General features: G+C 45.1%; 1 protein-coding gene across 1 annotated transcript in view; it reads left to right on the top strand.

Annotated features, from left to right (window-relative positions):
- F5 (coagulation factor V) overlaps nt 1-12,129 on the top strand; it is a 76,276-nt gene that overhangs the window by 33,437 nt on the left and 30,710 nt on the right. Inside the window, exons 13-14 of the mRNA XM_075118741.1 lie at nt 1,777-3,808; nt 6,333-6,507. Coding sequence (XP_074974842.1) covers nt 1,777-3,808; nt 6,333-6,507 — 2,207 coding nt within the window. The remainder of the gene's footprint in view (nt 1-1,776; nt 3,809-6,332; nt 6,508-12,129) is intronic.

Here is a 12,129-nt window from a genome sequence, read left to right as displayed (position 1 = left end):
CTTTGTATAAAGTGCATACAAAATTTCAGCCCATCTATATCTTTCCCTAGATTACAGCAAGAGTGGTTGATACACATGGGGTATGTGTATGCTGGCAGCACACGACACAGCAGTGCTGTTGCATATGCTATACTTACTGATGATTCTGTTTTGCTTTTGAGCACTCCCCAAAAAAGTCCTTACTGTGGCTCTAGTTGTATATCTGTCATTTGAGGCACAGTATTGAAGTTCTCTGTCAAAATCTATAGAAACGGAAAAATGTCCACATCTAAACCAGCAGGCCAAATCCTAAAAGCCATACATTGGGGCCCTGTTCACCCTTCTGCATTCAGAAAGGAACGTCCTGACAGTGTCCCTTTTCCAGAGCAAGAGCAGCTTTTCCCTCTTACTCTGGCAGCAGAGGAAACACATGGTGTAGGGACCCCTGCGTCTGCTCTATTCTACTGTAGGATATGTAGCTTTCCACTGGTGTTAACCACCCTGGGCTGGTTAAAATGGGCTTATGGCCAAATTATACTGGTGTTACTGAGAAAAATGGCTGCATCACATGTCAGGATCTGGCCCACCAGTCATTTAGGAGGGAAAGAATGTTGGAACAATCAGACTGGATCAAACCAGTGGTCCATCTAGTTCTAGTATCCTGTCTCTGAGAGTAACCACTATCAGATGCTTCACATAAAGGTGGAAGAAATCCCACGGTGTAGACAATTTTGGAATACCCTGACTATAATGGAAGATTCTTCCTAATCCCAGTGGTTGGCTGATGCCTTGAAGAAGAAGGGTTTAGATCCCTTAATTTTTTATCCTGTTTAAAGTACCTGTGTATGTTCTCCTTGTCCATGTAAATGGCTAGTTCTCTGGATCCTACTAACTTCTGGGTCTAGCGATACCTTCTGGCAGTGAGTTCCACAGGCTAATTATGTATTATGGTTTTTTTTTTAAAAGGAGAAATGTTTACTTGAAGCTGGAAACCTCCATCAGACTTTACAGAAATCTCCAAAGTTGTACTTTTGTACTTCTCCATCATTATTGTTTGGTTTTAGTATGTGATCACCTCCTTCCCTCCCTAGACCTTCTTTTCCAGTTCTTGTAAAATGTGCTCATTTTTGCTGACTTTGGAAATAATGTAAGGAAAGCAATGCAATTCTGTCACTTAAAATATAGAGGCGGTAGAAAATTACACCTGGCATCTTTTTTAGGTAAAAGCCATTTTTTGTCCATCTCTCCCATGTTTTATTGTGGGACATGCCATGAAATGCAAAGAGCCTGGAGTCAACTGGTGCAGTGTGCCTATTTATTCTCATGTAGGCCAATCTAGAGGTCCAAATGTGGAATTTCACTGTCCTATTAAAGACCTTCCCCCCTCCAGAGGGTTTTAAAATACTGTAACATATCTGATTTTGAAATGGTTTAAAATGCCTTTGAGGATTTTTATTATGATCAGTATTCTCTCATCCATAGGTTTATACACATAACCCAAACTCCCAAAATTTGGATCCCTATCTAAACCTCTTGTTTCCATCTAGTTTTGATCTCTTATCTCCCTTTCTATCATGGGATGTACCAAAAACCTGAAACCAAATAACCCTAAATTTTAGGGAAGTTGAGATCCAGATCTGTCTGTGAACTTTATGGGTCAATTGTATTCAGTATTCATGATTTATTCCTACGGTTATGCCTAGGAATCCCAAACAAGGACCAGAGCAATATTGTGGGGTGCTGTACATACTAAGCTCTACAAGTAATATGTAGTAAACTTTTTATTTCCAATTGCAGGTACATGGCTTTTTGCATCCTGGGGTTCCCCTGAGATGAGCCATGGCATGACGCTGAGGTTTAGAGATGCCAAATGTGAAAAAGATATAGATTATTATTCTGAGGATGACCTGTATGAAATCATAGTTTTTTCATATGAGAAGACTCTTAAAAATGTGCCTGTAACCTCACCCCAAACTGAAGGAGAAACAGAAGAAAAAAACCAGCAATCTTCTGATGATTATGATTATCAAGATTTTCTGGCCTCAAGTTTGGGACTTCGGACATTTGGGAAGAAATCAATGGTCCAGGAAGAAATGCAGAATCTTACTGCTCTGGCCATAGATGAGAACTTTGGCACCAGCACTCAGAGGGCTGATGTGGCTCCTGGCTCAGATTCGCCATTCATGGAGAACAGTGATACCTTGAACACTGATGAACTCTTGGAAACTCAAAGCACTGCTCCTCTCCCAACCGAGGCTGGGTCCATCCATACAAATTACACGGTGGCAGCAGAAGAACATTCACCTCCAGTCACCACAACAGCAGTAAGTCCTGACTTGGCATCTAAAGCTGGAAACCAAAGTGACTATGAAGCAAATCACAGTCAGATGTCAGGAAATTATGAAAAAACACTTGCAGGTGAACTACTGAGGACCAGGGAAGAAGCCCAAACAAAAGATGCAGCAGAACTGTTACCTGACAGAGGGGACAGCATGACGCCCTCCTCTGCAACACTCAGTTCAGAGGAACCGCAAGTGGAAAGTTCAGGAGGAGAATACAATTTCAGTAGAAAGAGGGAAAGGCGAGACCAGCTGGAGACTACGTTTTACGCCGTTAAAAAGATGCGAGCCCTCTTAGATCGTATACAGCAAAACAAAAGTCTTTCTTCTCTTGGCAACACCAGTTCAGACAGAGCACCTCTTTCTCCTCACCATGCAAAGAATATCTCCAGTTCAGATATGTTAGGGACTGACCAACTTCCAAATGAATATGTTGAAGACAAGGATGTGGAGGAGGAAGAGGAGGAGGAAACCAAGAAAGAAAATGCTGAATTTCCCAAACATGCAGATAACTTGACTTTTGCTGTGGAACACAGGGTGAAAAACAATGAGTTAAACATGTTCAATCTCTCTGATTTAGAACTACCCAAAGATAAACAAGAAAGAAATTTTACTCTAGATTATGCATCGGATATCTTAATTCCTACTCGTAGCCCAGTGGTGGGAAAGGACATGCTGGGAAAGCTGTCGCCAAGGAGTATTAAGTCTTCATCTAAAATTATGAATGAGAAATGGAATTTGGCCTCTGGGAAGGAGAGTTATGGGATGGAGACAAATTCAGCTCAGGCAACTGATAAATTACAGAATTGCTCCAGAAATGCTACAATGCCTACAAGAGAGAGTGTATCCCTGAATAAGAAGAAGCAAGGGAAATTCAAAGGCTACTCACCATTTATAAAGGGTCATGGGAAAGTAAGGAGCAAGCATCCAACTCTGAAAGGGGAAAAGAGAAATGTGAATGGCACGCTGAGTACCTCTGGGACTCTCATCAAGACCCGAAGGAGGAAAAAGCATAATCAAAAGTATAGTAATCTCTCATTGACACCCAGAGGTGTGAGACCCCCAAAGGTACTTGGAGAGCAAAACTGCACATTATTGTCCAGGGAGGCCAACCACACAGTGTCCCTTTGTGAGGCCAACAATACAGAATTGCCCAGCGAGGCCAACCACACGGTTTTGCCAAGCAGAGCTAACTACACGCTGACCCCAAGACAATTTAAGCCCATCATCATAGGGCTTCCTAGTGGGAATGGGGACTACAAGGAGTATGTTCCAGGAGGCTCTGACAGTGAGGAAATTGAAGATTACTCATATTCATATGCATACGTAGAATTCGATGACCCATATACAACGGACCCCAGATTCAACCTTAATAATGTCCGTAACCCTGATGAGATTGCTGTGCATTATCTCCGCAGCAGAGGGACCACGAGGAGATACTACATTGCAGCCGAAGAGGTCTTCTGGGACTATGGAGGATTAAAGAAAAGGTTGGACCTAATTCTTCCTCTCTGTTGCCTCACACCCTGTTGCTGAATACCAGGCCACTGATTCAGATAGCTGTCGCACAGCAAAGCTACTGTTGCTGAAGGATTAGGGGATTTCTTAATCACACAAGTGCTGTTCCATTTAACAGTCTGTAATGCAGTAGGTGAAGAGGAAGGAAGGACCAGTGCTTTAGGGCACTAGCCTGGAATTCAGGAGACCTGGGTTTAACTCCCAGCTCTGCCAGAGACTTCCTGTGTGACCTCGGGCAAGTCACTTAGTCTCTCTGTGCCTCAGTTCCCTGTCTGTAAAATGGAGATAAAGTCCTTTCCTACCTCACAGGTGCTTTTGTTGGGATAAATGCATTAAAGATTGGGAGGTGCACAGATACTACAGTAATGAGGCCCACATCAATACCTCAGCTTGGTATCTAAGTATGTGTGGCTGGAATGGTTTGGGACTCAGTCAAGAGAGAGCCTATAAGTTGCCAGTTTGAATTCATCTTGGGTAGGTACAGACTTCGGTGGAGATTTTTCAAAGTAACCTAAGGGAATCTCAATGGAGCTGGGTGCCTTACACCCTTAGGCCCCACCGAAAATTCAGACCTTATAGTTCTCACCATCTGAAGTTTTATTCAGTCTCCAGTACAAAATGAGTAGTTTGGCTCTCAGTCCAATTCCCAGCAGATAAGTATCCACATCATGCAAACCACCACCACTACAGATGAATCTAATTAACCCCCTGTTGCTAGTTTTAGCAGAGATCAAGAACTGATTGGACCATTGCACAAGAACCCCAAATTTGAGATGTTCGCATTTTGTTTTGATTTGGAAAAAGTGGCTTTATTTCCCAACAGGAATTTGTAATCCGGTTTTTCTGAGAGAAATTCAACCTCTTAGAAATTTGAAATTTCAAATCAAATCATGCAAAATTACCAGTCATTGCATATTTCTGTGCAAAATCTGCCTTTTTTCCCCTAAATTGCTACCCACAAAAATATTTGCACAGCCTGAATTTTCATTGTTGCGTGATTTAGGACAGGAGTGGAAATAGTTTCACTACAGCACATTCAGTCTCTGAATTGTGTATTTTTCAAATTGTATCTTCAGACTACTTGACAAACTTGTCTATTTCCCCCTTCCCAACTTTCCCCATGTAGGACCCCGGTTAAGCTCCACCTTCATTATTTGTATTTGCAAGAGTGCCCAGAGGACTCTGAGTTCTCCATGTGTAAAAATCCTGAAGCTCAAATACTGAAATGATTTGCCCTGTGTAGGGCAGATACTCAGCTGCTGATATAAATGAGGACAGCACCACTGAAGTCAATGGTGCTGTGACAACTTCCCTCAGCTGAGGATCTGTCCCTGAGTCTTTGGAAGAGTTGAGAATAGAACCTACAACCATAAGAAACTGAATCAGCACTTAGAGTTTTGGTGAGACAATAAGAATCAAGCTCCTTCCCCCACAGATGTATCGGCTCTGGAGAGCTAATGGAAATAAAGGATGTAATTGGTTATCAGCTATAATTCAGAGCTACATGAGGAAGAGATGATCCCCAGGCACTGGAGGATCTAGAGATGGATCCCCAGGCACTTGAGATGATCTCCAGTGCTCTTTCCACTAAGGGTACATTTACACAGTCTGCAGCAGCAAGCCTTCCAAGTGCAGGTCAACATACCTGGCCTTGTGCTAACACTATAACAATAGCTGTGTAGACAGTGCTTGAAATTGAAGCACAGCCTGGCACTTGGTCTCTGACTCCCACCCCCATCCCTAGACTTGAAAGCCTGAGCCACGTCGACACAGCTGTTTTTAGTTCGGTAGTGCAAGCCCGAGTCTGCTGTGGGCTGTGTAAATGTACCTAGGTGACTCTGAGGGACTAAACTCCTATTTCTTCACAGAGCAGTTGCATTTTTAAATATGGTTGTGATCAGATGACAAATATGCAAAGGTGACACCTTCTCACGGAGCTGTCAGCATCACTTCCTCATGCGGCTCTGAATTATAGCTGATAACTAATTACATCCTTTTTTTCCACTAGCTCTCCAGAATCGATATATCTGTGGGGGAGGGAGCTGGATTCTTATTGCCTCACCAAAACTCTAAGTTCTGATTCAGTTTCTTATAGATGATGGTGTAAGAGATATAAATAGCCCAGATGGATTTTCAGATATTAGAGAAAATTTTCCTCACTGGTGGTTAGAAAAACTATTTTAGGATTTACAGACTGAGCAAATCTGGTGTAGAATCACTGAGGAGAAAAATGGAATGTAGTGATATCATTTTGTAGTCACTTTAATACCCTGGATCATACATTTTCAGGGTGAATCACTGACATTTGTGCTGATTCATTTTCCTCCAAAGCATTCCAACGGTAAATGTAACTGTTTCTCAGACTACATCTTGAGGGGTTTTTATGTGTAGGTCTCTAATTTTCATCATAAGATGTCAGTTTTTCTAATTCCATGATGTTTTGTTCCATTATGTTCTAATTCCATAATTTTTCTAATTCCATCATGTTCCCCTCAGCACAGTGAGGAATGACAGAACCAGCCATGATAGGGGCAACACCATATACAAAAAAGTGATTTTCCGAAGCTATGTGGATAGTACCTTTACAACTCGGGAGCCTGAAGGGGAATATGAAGAACACCTGGGTATCCTGGGTCCTGTTATCAGGGCTGAGGTGGATGATGTTATCCAAGTAAGTCAAGGCTTCAGGTATTTGGTGCATGAAGGTTTCTTACAAGGATCTGAAGGGGCTGAGCGAGAACTGGTTGAAAACTATCAGTCATTTTTGGTGGAACATCTTGTAAAATTTATTTTTCTCTCAACTTCCCACGCAAAAAAGCTTTGTTTTTTAACACAAATCCAAAAATGGGGGCGGGGAGATTTTTCAAAAACTGCTTTTAGTTCTACAAAAACATTGCTCTTTGAAAACTGAATTTTCCCCAAAACTCAAGTAAAACATGAATTTTTTACTGAAAAAAAAATTTTCAATGAAAAACCTGAAACAAAAAGGAAAATGTTTACATTTGTCTGAAAAGTCATTTTTTGTCTTAAAAATATTTTGATGTAAAAATGTTGAGCAGTTCTAGTGTAAATGGAACTCACTGGTCAGTATGTGTTACAGGTCCCCCCTCTGAGCCAATTCTCAGAGGATTGGAGTTTTCACAGTCCCCTCACACTCTCAGCCAGCTATGGCAGCCGCTCATGCTTTCAGTTCTGGAGGCCCTCACGTCAATCCCGGCATGGTGGCCAAGATGCCGGCCATCACATAAATGCTAAGGATGACAGGGAAGCAATAAAAATAATAAATACAATACAAGGGATTATAGTTAGTAGTAACGGGAATATTACAAAAGGGCACGCTTCCTGTAAATGAGATCTTTGAGGTGGTGGAATAATCTTCCCCAACACCACCCCCCTTAAGGGACCGATACTAGTTAAAATGCTGGGGTCTCCAGGCTTCAAACGATGCAATTCCTGCCATGATGCCATGCCCTTTCCAGATGGACACTCTTTATGCGTACGCTGCCTGGGTGAGGGGCATATTCCCTAGAAATACTCCCACTGCAGCAACCTGAAAGCCAGAGCCCAGCGGGACAGGGATCTCCGGCTTAAAATGATCTTGATGGAGAAGTCCCTCCAGCCTGAGGAGGACAAGCAAACAGTCTCTTCAGGAGCTCCTCAGGATGCAAAAGGAGACCAACCCTCCGAAAAACCAAAAAATGGGGTCAGACGTCACAGAGAGGTCTGTGAAAACAGAGGCGGTCTCCTGCCAGGACGCTGCCTCCGATGCCATCTTCCTCTCGGGTTAGCACCTATAATGCTCCAGGCATCCCTGGCACTGCCGAGGTCTGAGCGAGAGAAACAGAGTTGAGGCATCGACAAAAACATGCCTCCTCCATAGCACCGAGCTCACTAGAACAGGACTTCGCACCGAGTGTCTCAGGCAACACGCCTGCACTGACAAATCAGTTGGTGCTGACCTCCATGGATGTACTGTCCTATGGCTTTCCCAGTGCAGTGGGCGCATTGGGAACCCTGGAGTGCATATAGGGGTCAGCGTTCTAGACCGTCCACAGCACACAGATGTGAACTGTGCTCTAACCCAGCATCTCCCACACCACAACCCTTGGAGACACAGGAAGGGGAAGAGGACACAGAGCCGGGCACAGACCATGGTACATCTCCTGTGCGCAATTCATCTTTCTCCACAGATGAGGTGATTATGCCCCCACCGCCAACCTCAGCGGATGACTTTAAACAGTTTCAAGAGCAGTCTGAGAGAGTGGCGCAAATCCAAGACATCCCGCTAGAGGAGATAAAGATAAACGAGCACAAGCTGGTACAAATACTGCAACCTGCATCTACCTCCAAGATTGCCCTTCCCATCAACAAGGCCCTCTTGGATCCTGCGGAGACAGGCTGGCAGACACCTGCCTCTATTCCACCCACCTGCAAGAGAGTGGATAGACAATATTATGTACCATCCTAGGGGGAAGACTTTCTATTTGTGCACCCGCCTCCTAACTCCGTAGTTGTCTAGGCAGTAAATCACCATAACAAACAGCCACAATTCAAGGTTACACCCCATGACAAAGAACACAAAAGACTTGACTTCTTCGGACGCAAGGTATATTCCTCCGGCGCCCTTCAGTTTCAGGTGGCCAATTATTCTGCACTACTGGCCAAATACAGTTACAACAACTATGGGAAACTTGCCCAGCTCACCTCTGAGCTACCAGAAGAAAAACACACAATTCCAGGCCATCATCACCGAGGGCCAGATCAGATGCAAAACAGCCCTTCAGGCAGCATTGCACACAGCAGACACAGCAGCCAGAACGGTGGACACAGCCACTCTAATGCACCGAGCCTCATGGCTTCCATCCTCAGGGATACGAAAAGAACTCCAGACAAAAGTAGAGGACTTCTCTTTTGACCGGGAACAACTCTTCTCTCAAAAGACAGACAAGGTCCTTTATTCAATGAAGGATTCTTGGGCAACGCTCCGCACTTCGGGGATTTACAGCCCCCCTGCAAAGAGAAGGAGATACCAACCATCTCAGAGACCTAGAGACTCCTCAAACAGGCAACAACACCAGCATCAATGATCACAACACTGGCGACAACTTCAGTCTCTGGCGCCGACTTCTCAGGCAGCACCTCCAAAACCGCAATTTTGAAAAGTTGGTCAAGGGTCTGAACGACCTCCCTCATGAAACAGCGCTCACGTCTGACCCATCCCCAATTTTGGGCCATCGACTCCAGCTCTTTTATCACATCTGGGCCACCATAACATCAGACCAATGGGTGTTGGAAGTTATCAAGTCAGGATACACTATTCCCTTTACCTCCTGCCCACCTACCCTACCCCCTTCCCTGTCCCTTTTCAGGGACCCTTCTCACGAGCACCTACTACAACAAAAAGTCAATCATCTTCTACAACTAGGTGCCGTGGAACAAGTACCACTACAATTCAGAGGGAAGGGATTCTACTCCTGTTACTTCCTGACCCAGAAGAAGAGCGGGGGATGGAGACCCATCCTGGATCTACAGAAGCTCAGCAAGTTTTTCAGATCCCAAAAATTCCAGGTGGTCACATTGGGTATGATACTCCCAGCGCTGCAACAGGGGGACTGGTTTTCAGCCCTCAACCTTCCAAGATGCTTATTTCCATATGACCATTCATCCTGCCCACAGGAAATGTCTGCGATTCACGGAAGACGAGAACACTTCCAAAGCGGAGTACGACTGTTCGGCCTATCCACGACACCAAGAGTCTTCTCAAAAACTCTAGCGGGGGTAGCGACTCATCTGCGCAAACAGAGGATTATGATTTTCCCCTACCTGGACAATTGCCTTATCAAAGGCCCAACTCTACAAGACACAATGGATGCAGTCCGGTCCACTATCACACTATTCTGGGAGCTGGGTCTACAAATAAACGAATAGAAATAACCATAAACCCAGTCGAACAACTAGACTTTATCGGGGCACACCTCGACGCCATAGAAGCCAAGGCATCATTACCCCTTACCAGATTCACAAACCTCATCTAAGAGATACAAGGCAGTCCTCAAGCTCAGGCTCACACTGTCCTACAATTACTAGGACACATGGCAGCCACGATGTTCATGGTATGGCATGCAAGACTGCATATGCGAAGTCTACAAGGTTGGCTAAGCATGGTATACATACCAAGCAAGCACAGCCTACACAAACGGCTCACAGTTCCACCAAATGTCCTCAACTCATTACAATGCTGGACAAGGCCACAAAATATCTGTATGGGTATCCCTTTTCAACAGAAACCCCTGACAACAGTGATCACCACAGATGCCTCACTGATAGGCCTGGGTGCTCACATGAGTCAAGACACAATACAAGGCAAATGGTCTCCGGGAGAGACTCCCACTGCACATCAATTTGCTAGAGCTACGAGCAGTCAGCAACACCTGCAGACACTTCCTACCTCATATACGGAACAAATCCATTCGAATTATGACCAACAATATCGCCTGCATGTTCTACATCAACAGACAAGGAAGAGCTCGCTCATATTCCCTATGCACAGAAGCCATGAGACTTTGGAATTGGTGCATACAACACAACGTAAACATCTCAGCGTGTTACCTGCCAGGCTGTCAGAATGCAACAGCAGACACGCTCAGCAGCTACTTTTCCCAGGATCACGAATGGGAGATGAATGGAGAGGTCCTGAGTTCAATCTTCAAATGGTGGGGCACTCCCACCATTGATCTGTTTGCATCCCCAATGAATCGCAAAAGTGCAATGTTCTGTCCTCAAGAGCAGGACTGGGACTACGGTCATTAGGGGATGCCTTCCTCATCAGATGGGAGGCACAACTCATGTGTGTGTTTCCACTGATACCAGTGATATCACACATGATACACAAGATCCGAGCAGGCAGGGCCAAAGTTATCCTTACAGTCCTGACATGGCCCAGTCAGGCATGGTATCCTTACCTGTTATGCATGGCAATATGCACCCCGCGAGCTCTCCCTCACCAGTCAGATCTGCTGTCTCAACACAACAGTCGCACTCTCCACCCAAATCTGAAGATACTCCACCTAGAGGCGTGACTCCAGAATGGTTTCACCATGACGAAATAAAGTGCTCGGAACAAGTCAAAGGTGTTATTAAACAGCAGGAAACTGACTACGAGAAACACATACCTTCAAAAATGGAAGAGGTTCTCCGCCTGGTGTCAAGGAAGACGCTTGATGACCGATTCAGCTGCACCACCATTAATCTTAGAATACCTACTGGAGCTGAAAAGCACTGGCTTAACGATGAGCTCGATCAGAGTCCATCTTGCTGCCATTTCAGCATTCCACCGAGAGATCGATGGAACTTCGACGTTCACACCCCCAACTACAAAACGCTTCCTCAAGGGTCTCTGAAATGTTTACCCAGACGTGCGATGACCTACACCAACATGGGACCTCAACCTGGTACTGAAATGCCTCACCAGACCACCATTCGAACCCTTAGCCACCTGCTCATTTTCTCTAACTTCTTTGACCAGGCTCTCTGGTACATAAAGGGAACAGATGAGTTACATAAAAATCAGGAGCAAGAAAAGGGGGAGACAAAAGCCAACCCTAATCTTGGAACTCCATCCTCAGAGTGAGGGAGAAAAGACAAGCTCCTGGCCCTGGCAGTCCGCCTCTGGGGTGAGGGAGATGCATACTAGAGAAACTCCCATTGACATCAGTGGGAGCTACATACACTGGGATCTAGTATTACTGTAGAACTAGCTTGTGCCCCATCTAACACAGCCAGCCAGGGGTGTAGGAAAGAATAAAGACTCCCTGTCCCCCTTGTGCAACCCATTGTACGCCTGCCTGGAACTGGGGTTCTCCCAGGAATGCAGGGACTGCTCCCAACTTTCTCCCTCTTGGGAACAATGCTGGAAAGGGGGCAGGGAGTAGGCGGAGCCATTACCCTGCTCCCCGCATACTACTAGCTGTGCATAGTGGAGTCTGCTGCACCCTGTAAAGATGCGTCACGAGTTACACTCCCCACCTCCAACCAGGCACAATCTAGTCCATGTTAGGGGGCTTATTCCTTCACCCACTTACTTCCCTGGTCCTTCTCGCATGAACAGAGAGCAACAATACCCGAAGTCCAAAGGTGCAAACAATTCGATGTTTATTGGGGTGAACTTCCAGCAAGCATGATTCCAGTTTCCTTCCTTAGTATCCTCCTTCCCAGCTCTGACACCACAAAGCCTTACACCTGTGTCCCTGTTCCCATTCCTACCCTTAGCCAAACATGATTCCAACTTCCTTAC

This window comes from Caretta caretta, chromosome 1, assembly GCF_965140235.1.
Source record: "Caretta caretta isolate rCarCar2 chromosome 1, rCarCar1.hap1, whole genome shotgun sequence".
Classification (NCBI taxonomy): domain Eukaryota; kingdom Metazoa; phylum Chordata; order Testudines; family Cheloniidae; genus Caretta; species Caretta caretta.
Note: the sequence above shows the minus strand (reverse complement) of the source record. Positions and strands in the feature narration are given on the sequence as shown.